Source organism: Cynocephalus volans, chromosome 2 (assembly GCF_027409185.1).
Source record: "Cynocephalus volans isolate mCynVol1 chromosome 2, mCynVol1.pri, whole genome shotgun sequence".
Lineage (NCBI taxonomy): Eukaryota > Metazoa > Chordata > Mammalia > Dermoptera > Cynocephalidae > Cynocephalus > Cynocephalus volans.
In genome coordinates this window covers 170,850,686-170,869,412 of record NC_084461.1, presented here as the reverse complement: position 1 = coordinate 170,869,412, position 18,727 = coordinate 170,850,686, and the positions used below count along the sequence as shown (strand labels likewise).

The 18,727-nt window shown below is 35.6% G+C and overlaps 1 protein-coding gene across 1 annotated transcript; it reads left to right on the top strand.

Moving 5' to 3' along the window:
* The first annotated feature begins 2,321 nt into the window (after nt 1–2,321).
* On the top strand, nt 2,322–17,935 carry ADAMDEC1 (ADAM like decysin 1). The gene is made up of 13 exons (XM_063087709.1): nt 2,322–2,409; nt 6,357–6,469; nt 7,348–7,424; nt 8,119–8,197; nt 9,765–9,841; nt 10,992–11,178; nt 11,821–11,880; nt 12,596–12,667; nt 12,981–13,150; nt 13,511–13,592; nt 14,299–14,429; nt 15,176–15,353; nt 17,846–17,935. The coding sequence occupies exons 1-13, from the start codon at nt 2,322–2,324 to the stop codon at nt 17,933–17,935; spliced, it is 1,404 nt and encodes a 467-aa protein (XP_062943779.1).
* The last annotated feature ends 792 nt before the right edge of the window (nt 17,936–18,727 follow it).

The following is an 18,727-nucleotide window of genomic DNA, read 5'->3' as shown; positions in this document are numbered from 1 at the left end:
TTTGATAAGTGAATCTTTCATTTCTAGGAGTTCTACATCCTTTTTTAAGGTATTAATTTCTTTGTAAATTTCCTCCTTCATATTCTGGACATTTTTTGTTGCTTCCTTGTGTTCTCTATTTGAGTCCTCTTTTATTTCTTCAAGCTTTCTTAAGATCATTGCTTGGAACTCTTTTTCAGACATTTCATGGATTCCTTGTTCTATGGGGTCTGAAATTTGAGCATTACTGTATTCCTTTGGTGGTGTCATATCCTCTTGTTTGTTTGTAGTTCTAGTATTTTTTCATTGATGTTTGGTCATCCGGTAGACGACTTGCTTCTTCCGTTACTCTGGGGTTGGCTGTGAGGATAAAGATTTCCTCCTCTGTTTGCAGGCTCTATTGGTGACTTTTCTTATATCAGTGTAGTCAAGTGAGTGGCAGGTTGCCTGTAGAGTGGCCCTGGCTGCTTTTGTGGTGGTGAACTGTCCTTGTGGTGACAGAGGTTTGGCAGTACCTATATTATACCACCTTGGTTCTGTTCTAGCTTTCATTGGCTGTAGACTGAGCCCCTGGTGCTGTGCAGGTCTCAGCTCACCTTGGTGCCTGCTGGGCTGTGTGCACTTCCTTTCCCCCATGGAGCCTTAGACTGATCCCTGGTGCCACACCAATCGGTGCAACAAGCGTCTGGTCTCGCCTCACCTCGGCAGCTGCTGGGCTATATGTTCTTCCCTCTGGGCCTTAGACTCTTAAATAATTTTTTAAAAGAACAGATGCTAAAAGGATCTATGAGCAAAGAACTTGGCAAGCAGTGAGTAATTTCAAACAGAATCACACAAAAGATAATAATGAGTACCAAGGGGATCAAATCATGACAAAATTAAAATACTTAATAGCAACAGATGGGATACTGAAAAGAGTTAAACTATTCCAGGTTTCTTTCACTATTTGATGGTACATGTATTAATGAACTTTGTTAAAATTTTAATGGTAACCAGTAAAGGATATAAGTAGCATACTTATCTTCTGAGCCAGCAAAATAAATACAAAATTATAGAAAACTCTATTAATTAAAAGGAAAAATAGACACAGAGAGGTGACTTTAAACTTAACGATCAGATGCTTGGGAATTCCCAAATGTATCAGTAAGACATAAGCTTAGCAGTTAGAGGGCATAGGTTTTTAGATTGGGACAACTCTATAAATGGAAATTTAATTTGGCATAACTATCTAAAAAGCACTGGAGCAATGTATGCCAACTATCTCAAACTGATTTACCCTTTTAAACTAAATAATACCACTTCTAGGAATCTATCCTATAGAAGTAACCAGAAATTCAATCAAATAAATATGCACAACCACATATATAACATGTACATACAATGCACTCGTAACGTATGCACATAATGCAATATTCTAAAGTCATTAAAATAATGTCATATTCAATATTATGAAAATGCTTATGCTATAATGCTATGCAAAGAAATATCAGGTTCCCAAACCCTTTGTGAAATAAAATTAATTTTCTTTCCTTTTATTAGTGCATAAATAAGAGATGAAAATCAACTGTCAAAATGTTAACATCATTTTTTGATGTTGGGCCATTGAGTGATCAACTTTTTTTCTCAACACACTTTTAAAAATATTTATAATAATGAAAATGTGTCAATTTTATGATTAAAAAATTGTTATTTTCTGTTATTAGTCTGTAAACATATTTTATATGTAGAATAGTTTGGTTGAGGTTAACACTGTCATGGTAATTTACATTTGCACATTTCTTTACAGTTTTACTTGTGTGCACGTGTGTGTATGAATAACCTCATATGAATTTTATAAGAAGCTTGAGGTAGTTAATATTACCATCATCCCCTTTTTACAATAATATCTTGGCTTGTATGATGTTCCCTTGGGCTCGTATTTTAGGTTCTGTGTTCTTTGTGCCAGTTTCTCACAATGTGTACAGAATACCGATATGTTTTCTACATTTGTGAATCAATTTCTGTAAGAGTATTGAACTGCAATAGCGATGGTTTATTCTATTGAGTGTGTAAATATAAACATGGGCACCTCAGTCCCAGTTCATACATTCCCAAATCTACAGGAGCACCCAGGCAAACATCTCTCCAGATGTGAGTTCTTAATAAGCTGTAACCACAGAAATAAATACCTCTCACAAATAAGGAACATTCTCACGATTTGACACTGCAATCTCTTGGCAATTTTCTAACACTACTAAGAAGCATCCCCCAATGTCACAAGAAAAAGGGTTTTATTTTCTTTTCCAATCTCCAAAGAGAAGTAGGAGATGATAAAATTGGAGAGCTGAGGACATCACATCTTCATGCTGCATGGGACTTCTCAGCTACCTGCCATAGCCAGCATGTTTTGGGTCCTGCTTTCTGTACTCTGGCTCATTGTCCAAACTCAAGGTAAGCATTGATATATTGACATTTTATATAAATTATCTGATAAATGCATAAAGTACCTTTGGAAAAATAATATATGCTCCCAAGATGCAAAGATCTCTACTGTTTGCATTTTGGTATATTTTCTACCTCTCCCTATGAAAGTAAACTATCAATATATATGAGTATATGAGTTTAAAAATCTGCATTTTGACATAATTTCTTGAGATGTATTCCCAAAAGTGGAAATGACAAGATCAAAAGAACTAGTCTTGGAAGCATAACTTTTTATCTTTTTGAGGTTGATCATGAATAGATGAACCAATTTGATAACCACTCTGTACACCTTTACTATAATACAAATAAATTAAGTCTGTTGATGTTATCATTGGTAATTTTACTTGTGGTCACATGATAAGTACACTAAAAGCTGTGAACCTGCAATTCTATGAACTTACACATTTCCATGTATAAACTCAGTTATGATAAATCTCATATTGAAAAGTATATAGCTAAGAAGTTACCTCAGCTCACCACAAAATTATCACTTGCTTGATGCTCTGCAAAAATTGCATATATAGGGTTAGCTCTAGCCCTTATATTTCTTATATATTTCTCACATTGCCCAGCCCTAATATTGTACCTGAAGGAAGGATAAAATAAGATAATTATGAAATGAATAATTATGCTATACATACATACAGCTCAATAAAGTCTTTTTAAATCCCTTTATTCAATTCATGTAAACTCTGTGCTCATAGTTAAGACTTTATGATTTGCATAATTGTTTAGTATGGACTTCTCTTAAGTTATATCTCTCATTCAATTATCCTAGTAATACTATCATTTAATTTACAGCCACAAATGATACTACAGAACCAAATTCCAGACCAGAAATCAAATCCACTTACTAAAACTTCCTAACCCTCTCCAATGCCATCTTGAATAAATCTTGCATCCTTTGGTGTTTTCTGCCATAGAAACAGACAATAATTTATCCAAAGATACAACTTGGCCAAAGGCTGTGCTAGCATGAATGGCAGGGAAGGGTTTAAAGTAAAATTAGGTTGAAATTAGACATAATTTAAGTTAGATATTCTCCTCCAGGTTTCTGTCATTTGGTTATTTATCTCAGCTTTTAGCTTTAAATACCATCCACAAGAGAAAAACTCCCACTTTTTGCTTTCATACTGAAATACGTACTTTACTTCTAACAAATCCACTTAGTAGACATCTCAAAGCAGCATGTCCATAACCTTTGCCCACAAATCTGCTCTACCTTTGCCTTTCCCCAAGTCTGTCAAGAGCAATTCTACTTGCTCAAGGTGAAAACCTGAGTCATCCTTGATTTCTCTCTTTCTCTCATGTTCTATATCCAATCCTTCGCCAGCTCTGATCATTCCACCTTCAAAATATATCCAGAATTTGACCACTTCTCACTACCTCTACTGAAATCACTTTCACCTGGGCCACTTCCACTTCTCCTTAGAGTATGGCGATATCCTCCTAAATGGTCTCTCTGATTCTCCTCATGCCCCTCTGCAGAGCAGACAGAGAAATCCTCTTAAACAAAAGTGAGATTATGTTCCCTCTCCGCTCAGAACTCTCCAGTGGCTCCCTTTACCAAAAGCGTGAAAGGCAAAGATTTTGGAAGAGTCTCTCAGGACCCATATGGTCTACTCATCCCCGTAACCAATCTTCTCACATCTTCCTGTTCCTCCTCTGTCTCACTCCATTCTAGCTGGAAGCCTGTGGTTTCCTAAACACATTCTCCATCCAGGATCCCACATTAAGACATTACTACTAGCTGTGTTCTCTGTGTGGAACTCTCTGTCCCAAATACCCATATGGTTTATTCCTCATCTTTGTGAAGTCTTGGCTCAAGTGTGACCTTCTCAGTGTGGCTACCCAAACTGCCCTATTTAAAATTCTAATGCTCACCTTTACCCCAGAATTCACAATCCCCTTTACTCTGATATAGTTCATCACCATAACACTTACCACCTTTCAACCTACAGATAAATTAATTATTGTAACTTACACTATATATATATATATATATATATATATATATATATTATTCATAATATGTAATCTTTCCCAATAGATTGTGAATTCCACAAGGACAGGGATCATTGTCTACTCTATTAATTAATTTAACAGGACACCCTTAGACTGTGCCTGGCATAAAGTTAATATTCAATAAATATTTGTTGAATGAATATTTAGGTTTTCATATAAAAGAAATTTCAGAGGTGGTAAGTTTCTTGCTATCTAAAAAAGAATGTAATACTTTTACATTATTTTTTCTACATAAAAAATCAGATATAGTGATTAGAGATATTATAGTTAAATAAGAGTATAACATTGACCCAATTTATCCATTTTTGAAATAAAATGTATTTTGAGTATTAAGAAGTTGGAATTTCACAAGACCTTGTTTAAGTTTTGTTTTTATATTTATTAAAAAGACACTATTGGATTTATTTTTTGCTTTATAAATCTTGCAAAGTCCTTTGGTTAAATCAAATTGTAATCTATTCTTATAATATGTCCCTAAAGCCAAATAAGGTAGATGTAGTAAGTAATAATGTAGGAAAACAGATATTTTGAGGGGTTTCTCAAAATTGCACAGGTGGTGCTAAAGTTGGGACTAGAAATTATAAAAATTCACTCTAATTTCAAGCCCATGATCCTTTCCGCTAATGGATTTATATTCTCTTTTGGTAAAAGAACATGTAATAATATATTTCTAAATTTTTTTGTTTTAGTATGTAATAAATCCTTCTCAGGAAAGCATCACAGCAGAACTTTGGGAACTGACTAGGAGAGAATTCTTACCTTATTATTTCCCTCAGGTTCTCCATATCAGCCAGGTGTAGAATCACTTGGTGTCTCTAAGATAAGTTCAATCATCACACTGAGTAAGAAACTGTCTCTAAGCACAGATAATAACGTGTGAATATGGGAGCATTCAAAGACAGATCTTGAATAATTAAAAGAAAAAATAGAAAAATTGTGCCTGCCATCTTCCTAGAATGGTGCTGAATAATTTTATATATTTTACCTTATTCAAATTTTACACCAATCTCTGTCTTATGTAATAAGCTGATACAAAGGAAAAATGACTTCTTCAGGGTCATTTAGCTAGGACATAAGACCACATCATTTGGGTCCAAGATCAGTTCTTTTCCTACTATTTATAAACAAAGGAAAGCTGTCTGGGTAATGTAACTTCAAACCAACCAAGAAGGACACTTTGTCTATAAACAATTTCTTACTTGCTCTCTGATGCTTTAAACTTCTTCTAAGAAAAGACAACAAAAACTTCATTTGCTGTGAAATCTAAAGTCTTGAGCAAAAATGCTGAGAGAAAAAGCATCGTGGTTTATTGTCACACTAAGGAATAAAATACCAGCTAATAAAGTCTTTTCTAAGATTATTTGCATGTGCAAAATTTGATTTTTGAAATGAGTAAGCAGGAGTTGTACCACAGGGGGGAAAAGACATTTTTTTTTTAAAAAAAAAAAAAAGGAAAAGCAGAGGTCTCTGAGGACATTGCTGAGAGAAAAATATCGCAATTTTGAAAAGTACTATGGAGAGAAAGAAGGAACTGGATTACTACAGGTGGAATTCCAGACACACAACCTCTGTTCTTAACAACCAAGCTACACTTTCTGGGCACTGTGGTCCACAATTTGCATACCCTGAGAGATAATCTGAAGAATTGTTTCACCATCTTCATGTCTTTCCAGAACGGGGGAGAGAGCAAAAAAATAAAATAAAATTCATTGTCATCAAAGCGGAAGAAGGAGAATCAACTTGTTCTTAGTATTTGCTCTCCAGATGGGAATTTAGTGCCCATTGCCCTTTCAAGAAATCAACCAACAAAAACACAACACAACACAACAAAACAAAAACCACAGTCTTTAAATCTTTTACATAAATATTATCTCTTTCTCTTGCAATAGCCATAAAGGAAACACCTGAATTAAAGCTCCATGAAGTAGTTTGTCCTAAAAAGCTACACATTTTACACAAAAGAGAGATCGAGAACAACCAGACAGAGAAATATGGCAAAGAGGTAAGCAGTGTGAACGACTGTGGTAAATTTTTCAGTCATGTGAAGAGACATTAAAGAGCCTTTTCACTAATAAAATTGATGTTAGTCAGCACCTAATAGTTCCATCTTGAAGCCCATGTCCATCAGCCCCCCTTTGTACAGGAGACAGCACAGGGCTTCTGAGAGTGGTTTTATAGTTAAGCAGCAGAGAGTTAACTGCCTCACTTGATAGGAAAGAATAAAGACTGCTCGGAAATTTCTCCAAATTTTTGTGGGGTGGGGGAGGGGGTGACCCAGGAAGGACAGTCATTTCTAGAACATGTTCCTTACCAGTCTCACCAAACCCATCTTTCCTCACCCCCACCCCTTTTCCTTGGTGAATTGCCTTTTTCTCAGCCTTTTTATCAATAAGAGAGTTCAACGTTATCTCAGTAATTAACACGTTTTTTTATTTGTTATGGATATTAACACTATGACTTACATTGCTGCAAATATTCCCTCATTTTGTAAATTTTAACTTATTTAGTTCTTACAAGATTTTGGGTTGATGTTCTTTAGTATATTTAGTTTGGTTTTAAAATAAGAAAAATACATGCTTTATTATAATTGGTGATCCATTATGGTACACAGGGCAGTATACTGTACATTAGGGCAAACGATAAGCCACATATTAGAGTTAGTTTAATCTGTAAGTGTTATTACCAGCTAGTTATATACATTTTGGAAGTCCATCTTAATGTACAATTTATGTTTTTAAAAGCATAAGAGAACTGCTTTTATCCTCTATGCATTTTAATTGTTCTTCTAATATATACTATATAATCTTTATATTATAATTATTTTAGATAGGCTCAGAAATATAAATTGTTTGATGTAATTACACCAATAAATATTTTCAGGAAAAATATGAATCTGAAGTTCAGTATCAGATTACATTAAATGGAGAAGAAGTCATTCTTCATCTACAAAAAACCAAGTAAGTTGTACTTCCTGAAAGTCTAATCACTGGAATAAATTAAGAGAATGTGGGGGGAAAAAATCTTGAGGCTCCCTTTAAAGTGGTTTGAGATAGAAGACATAAAGCATATTGAATTTCAGATGATGTTCATTTGTGCTAATGTTATCTAAGAAGGTTGATGTTTTCCTAGGAAATTATATGCAAAGTGTAAAACAAGAAGAGCTGCACATACAAATGACTTTCTTCTTTGACCTTCTGGGGAGCTACTGAACATTTTTTCTACCCAGATAAACTCAAACCTTTGATGAAGTTTTCCATTACTTTTATAAGAACATAATGTTCAATGCTTATTCAGTATGCATAGCCTTGACATAGATTCCAGAAGATGGGGATGCCCCCAGTTTTGTGGTAGTTAGTAAATATCTCCCTGAGTGCAATGGTGCTTCATACACATTGTGCGACTGAGCACACTTGACAGATTCCGTGGAGGTTGCATCTTTGGTGCAAAGAATCACAAAATAACCCCTTTAAAGACAGAGAATCTGCAGCTGAAGAGTAGTGACAGGGATTTCTTCCCTCATATCTAATGGGTCAGAGTGGTAGCTATTTTTCATTGTAGACATGTTTACTCCTTTAGTGCTGAAGATGATACTAGGAAACTCAGCTTTTATTACTACCCTGAATTAATCATGCAGCTTTCTGCTCTCGGCAGGCATCTCCTGGGTCCAGACTACAGTGAAACCTATTACTTACCTGGAGGAGAGGAAATTACCAGAAACCTTCAGAACATGGTAAGGTCTGAATGCTTTCTGGGACTCTTTATGGGATCTGTCACTTGCTTTATAAAACTCACAGGTCCAAGGACAACGCAAAAAAAACAACAACAAAAAGCACAAGGTGCTCAATCTGTAATCAGTAAGACAACAGGTGGAAATTCCATCTTTAAAAGGTAGGAGTAGCAGGAGGTTTCCAAGTGTTACATTTTTAGAAGAAACTGAAGTCATTTGTTCCTAGATCATTTTATCCATGGGTTAGAAATATATTCTCCCCTAAAGGAACTTAAAATCTCATGTCACTATTAACTATTTTCTGAAGAAATATGCATTTATCCTGGGATCAGCAATGGAATATCAATTATTTAATTAATATGCATATTTAACATTAATTAATTTAATATTATTACTTTAATATTATTTAATTAACATATATATTTAATATTACTCCCCACTATCCTATAGATAATGCAGGGCCTAGATGTCATACATAGAAAATCACAGCTTAGAGAATCAGGGAAGAACTGGAAAAGAACACAGAAGGGCTCAACCAAGGGGTGTTCCCAACATAGCAGAGTTTCTCAGAGCCACCCTCCATGGCACCCTAAACACGTACAACATCTCTATGGAAAAACAGGCAAGATTTCTGCCACAAAATGTTCTTTGTTCCATTCTGTCATCAAAACTCTCATTTCATGGAATCTGAATTTTTGCTAGCATTGTCCTTAGAGGAAAGTATCTGATAAATTAATTCATGCACAAGTATTAATGGCTGATGATACATAAATGTGGTACCTTTTCCAAGTCTTCTCTTCTATGAAAAAATGTTTATGATGACAAGTTTTCTTCCAAAGGAAGGGAGAGGGTACCACGCAGATGGAATTTCAGACCACAAGGCAAATCAACCTGTTTTGAAGCAGAGATTGTTCCTTCACTTCCCTGGATCATTCCACATAAGTGGCTCTCTACTTTGCTGACTGGACCACCAACCATGTTTAAATTTCTAGTTATAAATAAATGTCTCAGGTTTTTGCAGCTAGTAAAGGGATTCCAATACAGACCAATTAGAATGGTGATTTCAACCAGTTAGTCTGAGGAGCTCAGGAGCGTGGCCTCTTGAGGACTCCAGAGTCTAGAAAATAGATGCTTCATTTTACTAATGTGGGATGCACAGTGTCTTTGGGACTCAACATGGGAGAGCCAAATACTTGACAGTTGGCCCCAAAACCTGAGAGCCCATCATAAGTATTGTAAATCCCAAGGGGATGGATGGGCTACTTGTCAGAGGCAATATCCTCTTCCACCACGGGCTCACTTAGGCTCAACCTCCCTGGACTTTTTCTTAGTGCAAATTGGTGTCAGAAAACCAGCTCAGGCACCAAATATGAAGAGTTTTCGATGTCAGCATCAGCTGTGGAGCAGTTCTGAAAATCTCTGAGGTTCTCTCTGTTTTTGCTTCTGGGAACTGGTCTGGTCACCATCACTACTTGACAAACTTTCTTGTATCTTCAAGATGGCAGTTCTCCCCACCACCATGGTACATGTATTCTCATAGTTGCAGCATAATTTCCTTTTTTCACTCCAGGAACACTGTTACTATGAAGGACACATCCTAAATGAAAAGAATTCTGTTGCCACCATTAGTACCTGTGATGGACTGAGGTGAGAACCACTATTAAAAATATTAAATGTCAAGCAGCATTTTGTTACACAGAATTTAGTCTTCCTGGACATTAGGCCTTCTCACTATTTTGGTCGATGTTTCTCAGTCTCTAAAATGCTCAATGTATGTGGTTAAAGTAGGGAATAAAGTGTCAGCTCTATAATCATTTCATAGTCTACAGATCTAGAGGAAGTCAGGCCTAGCAATATATGTATAAGAGTGCCACGCTCTGGACCTTGATGATATCTGGATCCATTTCCACATTTATCTACCCCACTCCCTGAAACAATTAAGCTTTATTTTCTTAAAGATTCTACCCTGCAATTGTTTCAGTTGAACTTAATTTTTAAAAGCATGTGTGTTTGCATTTCTGTTTACACAGGTAATTTTTGCCCCTTAGGGAAAATTCAGAAAGTAAGAAAAGCCACAAATAAGAAAATAACTACCATACAATTTTACCTCTCAGTGATCACTGTTATTAACATTTTGTCATGTTTGCAGCCTTTTATGCATGTAGACAAATATATTTTTCACATGGTTGAAATATGAGATAAATCACAGTTGTTCTTCCAACATGGTTTGTACTTAAGATGATATCGTAGGTCTTTCCAATACCATAAAATACCTCCAAGGGTATCATTTTTAGTGGCCGTGTTGGCTTTGTAATATTTTGTAATATTTCTGAGATAACTGTCTTGTAGAAAGAGGGATTCTTTAAGTTACCAGTAGTCCCTACTTGTTGCTCCAGCTGACCCACTAATCATTCTTTCTCCCATCTGGGATTCTTGATATGTAAGCATTCCTTTACTCTGTTTTTATTAAGTTCCTAGGATATGCTAAGAAATATTTGTTAAGAATAAATAAACTTTGAAAAATATTGACTGAGCTCATGGCATAAATTTCAAATTCTTTGGGATTGCTTCATCTTAACAATTCTTGTTTAGAATTCCTTGGGTAAATAAGAGGCTTCATTTTAATATTGACAAATACTGATTATAACTTAAATTATCAAAAGTTAGCTGAAAGGTCTATGAATGAAAACTCTACATATGAAATTGGGCTGGAGGAAAGGGTATCAATCTATTCCGGGCAGTTTTTATGACTCTCTGGGTCAGGGAATATTGAAATACAAATCTCTGTATCACACAGAGGATACTTCACACATCATGATCAAAGATACCTGATAAAGCCTCTGAAAAATACAGACCAGAAAGACCATGCTGTCCTTATATATAACCAGCAGGAACTAGGCCCAACAAATCACACGTGTGGTGTGAGAAATGTTGGCAGGAAACAAGGCCTTATTCGAACCTCTAGGTCACTCCAAAGCCCGGAGGTGAGTATAATTTTCTTACACTATCATTTATTTTAATTATCTCAGCAATGATGTATGATACACAGATGTGCTTAGCAATGACTAGTATGGGTAAAGCCTGTAATTTTTTGGCTTACTCTCCAATTTAATTTCTCTCTGATTAAAAAAAAACAAAAACTCTCTTTGTAAGCTTTTGAATCTTTTAGGATAAAGAGCGTTATTAACTATTAGGCCTCACAGTCAGCTTAACTTAAGGACATTTGCTACTCTGTCCCCCTGTTCCCCTTCCCCCTCCCTTTCCCTCAAGGCTGGTATGTTCCAATAAGGATGTCTGGTGCAACTCACCCTGTCCCCCTACCTCCTCCTTTTCTCTCAAGCTGGTGCATTCAGATAAAAACATCTTGTATAAAGCAAAGAAAAAAAATAAAACACTAAGCCATTACGGAATGCTGAGTGCTCAGAATAGCTGCCCAACCCCCTCCCAGACAAACCCTATAAAGCTTCTGCTAGTCTGTGAAAGGGCAGAACACTGATCTTTCAGTTTCCCCTCCAGGTTCACTGGAGTAAACTCCCTTCCTTGATAAACGTTTGGCTCAGAGTCTTTCATTCTGTTTGTCTTGCTGACCTAACATAAACAATGTTCTTTTATTCTTTGTATAGCAGGAAGACTTTCTCCAGGCACAGAAATACATTGACCTCTTTTTGGTTCTGGATAATGCTTTTGTGAGTATAAAATGTGTGTTTGACTCTTGACCAGTTTTGTCAACTTTTAAGTTTACTTATCAAGCAAAAGCAAGCAATAAACTATTCTAGCTAACAATGTAGAGTTTGTCAACCTAGTTGTCTTGGCTCTTCTGTCTGTCTCGCCAGCAATACTTCTTACCCCCCATCCTCTTTAATATCCATCTGCCACCAAAATATTTAGATATCAGCAATACACTTAATATCAGATGGCTAAGGGAAACAACTACAAAAATGAAAAGTAAAAAAAAAAAAAAGAGAGAGCTATTAAAATATTTTTATTTAATTTAGAATATAAATAAATATTATGTAAATATAAGGTAGACCCAAAACTATATGTAAATTACAAATTATATTTATGCATATAAAGAGAAAACACACTAGAGTCTATGTTTCTACCTAGCAAATATTGCTTTATAATCAAATTTTAATAACACTGAATTGATTTAACAACATTCAAATATTAATTTCATTTATTCAAATTAAAAATGAAAAGCATTGAAATTTTGTATGAATGCTCTTTCATATGAAATAGAATTTGTGGAAACACACAGTCTTACGTTAGGTAGTCATGACATGAATAGATATTATTATATAAAAATGTGTAATTTTTCTTAGAATGTGAAATCCTGTGCCTTATCAGCTTCCTCATGTTCATTCTTTTATTTGATTATACTTTGCATTTTGTATTTTTCAGTACAAGATGTATAAGGAGAATCAAACTCTGATAAGAAGCTTTGTGTTTGATGTGATAAACCTACTCAATGTGGTAAGAAATTTGTCATGCTAACATGTATTTCCAAATAGGATCCTGAGGCCTCCCTGTGGTTTCACCACTAAGGGATTAAAAGGGTCACAAAGCCTTAAGGTCAGCAATTCTCGAAAATGTTAGCAGAATAGGGGTGAACATCAAGGTAAAATCACACATATTGTAGCAAAGACATCCTCTAGGATTTCTATTTCCAAAATGGAAATTCACCACTTGTGGTCCAACACATTTTCCATGACTTGTCGTCAGCAAAAACTCTAAAACACCAAAGGAATCCTGAACATTTTCATGAAGAAAAATGCTCTTTCCACAGATCTATAAAACCATAGATATTCGAGTGGCCTTGGTAGGTATGGAAATCTGGTCTGATGGTGATAAGATAAAGGTAGAACCCAACACAGGTACCACCTTTAACAACTTCCTGAGCTGGCACCGTTCTAACCTGTGGAAAAAGAAGGTGCATGACCATGCCCAGCTCCTCAGGTGAGTGCACACTGGCCAGGGCCATGGGGAGGTAGGCAGAGTGGATAGTTATCCCATGGTTCCTTGGAACGGATTCCTGCTCAGTCATATTTCCCCAATCAGTTGTCAGGTGCCTGACGTTCTACTATTAGCAATTCACATGTGAGATTATTGGGGGCCTGTGTCAGAGCAATAAAATGTGCTCTTGGATGTGAGGTAACCAACTGTGGTCATTATCATGCTGTGGAATAATAGAAGCTTTTCTGGGGCCACAGGAATATAAAAAGGCCATGGCAACAAGGGAAGTCTACAACATAATTAACAAAAGCTAGTGTTTCCGAAGACTTGGATTGTGACAGTGTGTCTGTAACTTTCACACAGTGGAATTGGCTTCAGCAATGGAAATGCAGGCCTGGCAGCACTGAATTCCTTGTGCACCCCATCTTCGGTTGCTGTTATTGAGGTTTGTAAACTTATAGTCAGGCTCCCTGGGGTCTATATTCTCTATGAAGACAGCATGTGTCTTATACAGAGTTGGTACAATGGGAATTTGCTGAATCAATAAACAAAAGTAGAAATGAAACTACTGGAGATTCCTTGGATTATGAAACAGAAAATCTTATGTTAGCCCAGCCAGAAGGCTTCACTCTTTCATTGGTGTTAGGGAATAAAAGCAAGAGTATGAGGACAGGAAGGGGACCCAGGTGCTTTCTTTGGCCTGAGCTAAATATTAGTCATCCCCAGTATCTATGGCCAGAGGTCAGACAAGGAAGAAAGGTACATGTAGGTTTTCTGCACCCAAGTGCTACCAATGTCCTCTGAGTCCACAGTATGGTGCCTATTAGCACTTCTTATGAAGAATATAAATAACTTAACCTTTTGCTGAGAACTTAGTATCCATTAGTTCAACAAATATTTATTGAGCACTGACTCAGTGATTGGATTCATAGGACTCAACCATTCCCAAAATTCATTCAGCACTTTGCAATAAACAATGACAGGGAAAGGAGCTTAATGGCTCCCAGCGCCGCACTCTCCCGAGTGCGCCACGGGCTTGGCCCTCATCATGGTTTTTAAATCTCTCAAACTATTTAAATACTACACATTGGTAACAACTGAGAAATAACAGAGTAAAATAAGAAGTAATTGATGTTTCTATTTTTTTCCAGGCTAAGAAAAAGAATAATGTGGCTCTTGTAGGAGTGATGTCACATGAGTTGGGCCATGCCCTTGGTATGGCTGATGTTCCATATGACACCAAGTGTCCTTCTGGCAGTTGTGTGATGAATCAATATCTGAGGTGAGAGCTTGTCACCCTAGGGAAAGAAAGTATATTTCTCCTATTATAAAGAATTCAGGTGCAGTCTATGTATGCTGAATGGGCATTGTTTTAAACCAAAGCCTGTGTATCCCATTAATCCAGTCTCCAGTCTCTTGATGCCCAGGTTTTACCCGCTATCGAGGCTCCTTCTTTAAGATTTCCAAATATGCCAACATAGAGCTTAGTATAATGACCATATTATTTCAAGTAATCCATCCATTTCTAGATAGTTATTAATTATCTGTCCATGCCAAGAAATTTGCAAGTACTTGGGATAGAAAAATGAATAAAAAGTATCTTGTTCTTGAGGTGCTCATGAATAAGAAGAGAAATATGTCCATAGAGCCTAGAAGTCTTCAGTTATTCCCTTCACTCGTTCATTATTATTATCTCTCATCTCTCACCCCTCAACCTGAAGGAAGTGGATAATAACAAATGATGGCATTCGTCACTGTGTCATTTAGGACAGTACTGAATTCATACAGGAATTTAAACACTTCCAGCTCTACAGCTGGGTCTCTAGGTCAAAATTTTCCGATCAGCATAGTTTTCACACTCTACTGCCCACCACAGATAACACAATGCTGTCGTAAACAGTTACTAAATTTGGAATTTCCATTGAACCAGGTAATACAGTCAGAGAGATCAGAGTCTCATGATCATTTTTCACACAAAAGCTACTGCATTGTATATCATGTTAGTTCTGAGTTTTCTTCTGGTTACAGTTCAAGATTCCCAAAGGATTTCAGCACATCCTGTCGTTCACGCTTTCAAAGATACCTTTCATCTTACAAACCAAAGTGCCTGCTGCGAGCACCTACTCCTGAAAATATAATAACAAAACCGGTGTGTGGGAACCAACTTCGGGAAGTGGGAGAAGACTGTGACTGTGGTTCTCCTAAGGTATGAAAATGTACGAGGTTTAAAATTTTATTAGTTACTGAAGCACAAGAATTATGCAGTGTTCTTTTCTTTCTAAAATGTTCTTTTGGACAGTCTCTCTAAAGATAAACTTGTCATCACAGTAAAAGGTAGATTTGCACTTTTGTTTTTCCTGTTGATTTGACTCATTTTTTGAAAAGTCATTTCAAAAGCAAGGATATGATTATGACGTGATCGTATGAAGTCGAATGTGAAGAAGTAAATCATTAACTCCCACATGTCACTTATGACCGTACCTAGACGCATTAGTCAGACATTTCTAAAGCTACATAATGTCCCGGTCGGTCATCTGTTGAGTAGCACCAACCACAGATGTAGAAGAACGTTCTTTCCACGAAGAGTTGGCCTTTTCTCATCAAGTCAGTGTGTAAACCAGGCGGTAAAGAAAACAGAGAAAGAGAAAAAAGGAAAAGTCACATAATCCTGTCGGAAAAAATATTATTAACATAGAACACCTAAGATGATTACTATGATTCTGCTAACGTTTATAAAATCTGAATTCTTCAAGACATCATGTACTCTGAAGAATGGCTTTGGCAGAGTGCTTACTAGTCATCCCATGTTAGGTTTCTAAAAGAGAATTCTGTTTTCTTACCATATTTCTTGTACTTTCGGGACAAAAAATGAGTTAATATTTGAAGAGACATATATGTGTCACAATCTGGAATTGTTTTCACCATCTCCTTTATTCCTCACAACAAATCTACAAAATAAATATTGTCATTATCCCAATTTAGAGCAGAAGTCAGGCTCAGAAAAGTTAAGGAACTAGTTCCAAAGATGCAAAGCTGGTAATTAGTGAAGGAGGTTGTAACCCAAGATTTATTCATTACTTTAGATGGCTATATAACAGTGGAGAAGGCATCTAATCTCTCTGTGCTTGGGTTTACTTGTTCAGAAATTCCCAGCAGTCACATTTCATTAGGAGATGGCATGCTATAACTTAATCATTTGTGAAGATTGTTGCAGATACTCTGTAATTATATAGTTAAAATAATTAAATAATTAAAATATTCTATAATTGTAACAAGATACGGAATTTTACAAATGATTTGACATTTTATAATAAATTAGTGTTACGTTTATCTCATTCTTATTTATATTCCCATATGGTTTCTTGGGTGGAAGACAGTTGAAGTTGTTAATCACCCTAGCTTCCCTTTCTAGTTTCAGCAGGTAAATGGTATATATTCAGTGTTGCTGATGGGGGGAGGGGAGACCAAGAGCAGAGGAGCAGGAGAGAAACAGGAGAGAGCTACAGTCTATACAATACACAAGATCTAATATTCTTGAAGTCTATCAGTCAAGTCCTGTATTATTTTCATATCTTGTTCATTTTCTTCTTATGTAATTGAATAAAACTAGAGAGTTCAGGCAAATGAACAACTTAATTTTTAAATAACTCTTTTCTTATCAAAAAGTAATATATGTTTGCTATATAGTATCCTTTATTGAATAATCCAGTTTTCCATAGATCTTATATGCCATTTAATTTTCCCTATGTTCACATTTAGGTATTTTTTTATATTTTTTAAATAATCATTCCCTCTGTCTATGTATGTCTCCCAAGCACCATGCTATTTTAATGATTTTAGCTTTACAATGCATTTTAATGACAAGTCTCTTCAGTATTATGTTGTTTTTACATAATTTGCATAACAATTCTTCAGTATTTATTCTTCTGTATAACCCTCAGATTTTTTTTTTACTCAAATTTCCCCCCAAATAAAGTTGAGATTCGATTGAAATGCACTAAATTCGTATTTCTCTCTGAAGGCCACTATTTCCACAATATTGTCTTATAAGACAAGTTGCCTTTAAAGTTTCTCAGAAAAGTTACATAAAAATTTCTTCATGTACTTATTACATGGTTTTAAAGTTTTTTCAAAATATGAAGTATTTTCCTATTTTTCTTTTTGCTGTGTATAAGCATGATTTTTTTTAAATTTTAGATTCTAATCTGTTACTACTATTTTTTGAGGCTATTTTATTATCTTAAACAGCTATCATAGTGATTCATCAAATGTTTTTAAGAGATGAGCCTCTGTTTTTTTCCAGGTAGAGAATTGTACCACACACAAATAAAAAATATTATTTATACTTTTTAATTATTATGCTTTCATAGTTTTTCCATGACTCATGATACCTGTTAGAATTTACATAAAAATATAGGATATAAATGAAACTTGCCTTGTCCTTTATTTTATTGTGTAAATTTATTTTGAGTAATTCTTTGATAAGTCTATTTTTGGCCTTTTAAGAGGTAGTTTTCATTGTTCATTACATTTTTTCCTGATATTAAATTTCCTTGGTCATTCCCACTGGATTTTGTACAGCAGAGTAATTTAGTTTAAAAAGTGAAGTTTCATTGCCACATTGTGCCAGAATTCTGTGTACCTAGTCTGTCGGAAGAAAATGTTAAACCACTTTCCCGGTATGTGCCTACTTTGAAGGAATGCACCAATCTTTGCTGTGAGGCCATGACCTGTAAACTGAAACCTGGACCTGACTGCAAAGAAAACGCTTTGAACCAAATCATGTAAGACCTTTTTTATTCTTGATTCCAAAATATTTTCTCACTTTTATTTTGGATTTGAGAAAGATGTACCAATGAGTTCTATAAGACACTAAAACACAATTTATTGTATGTTTTAAAAATCACTCAGTTTTAGAGAGGAAACAGAAGAACCATTATGAACACAAATAACTAATGGGGTATGGACATACACTAATGAGAAAAGTGGCCATTTAGACATCTGCGAGACAGAGACTGCTAAAATCTGTGTAAATTCTTGTCAGATAATGATGAATTTAAGAAAAGTTTATTTTTAAAAGAAGGCTCAATTGACGAGCACATCTTATTCTTGGTTAAGAGCTGATGGTTGTAATTTGTAAGTTAGCCAGTAAGTCAATTGTATTTATGGACATGCTGTAAGACTTGGCAATTTTACACCTTTCAGAATGTCTCAATGAGCCATCATCCAGGTATTATTTTTGTGTCTTATACAATTCTGCATGAGTTGGGCCAGGGAACCCAGTTGCTTGGAGTATGGCATTTGATGGTATTTGTTTCAGTGAAAAATAATCTCAGAATATAAAAATGGCAACAACAACAAAAATCATAAATTGGGAAAAGGCTTGGGATACACTATATGTATGGAGTTACTCTCCCCCCCCCTTTCCTGGATCTTTTCTGAAATTAAAACTGCAGAGAGAAAATAATTGACTCACACACTGTCAACTGGGACTTCCTCGGGGAAGGACCAACAACGTCAAAAAATAAGGATCGTCACTCATTTATTTACCAAACACCATTTAGCAGAGTCTGTGTGAAC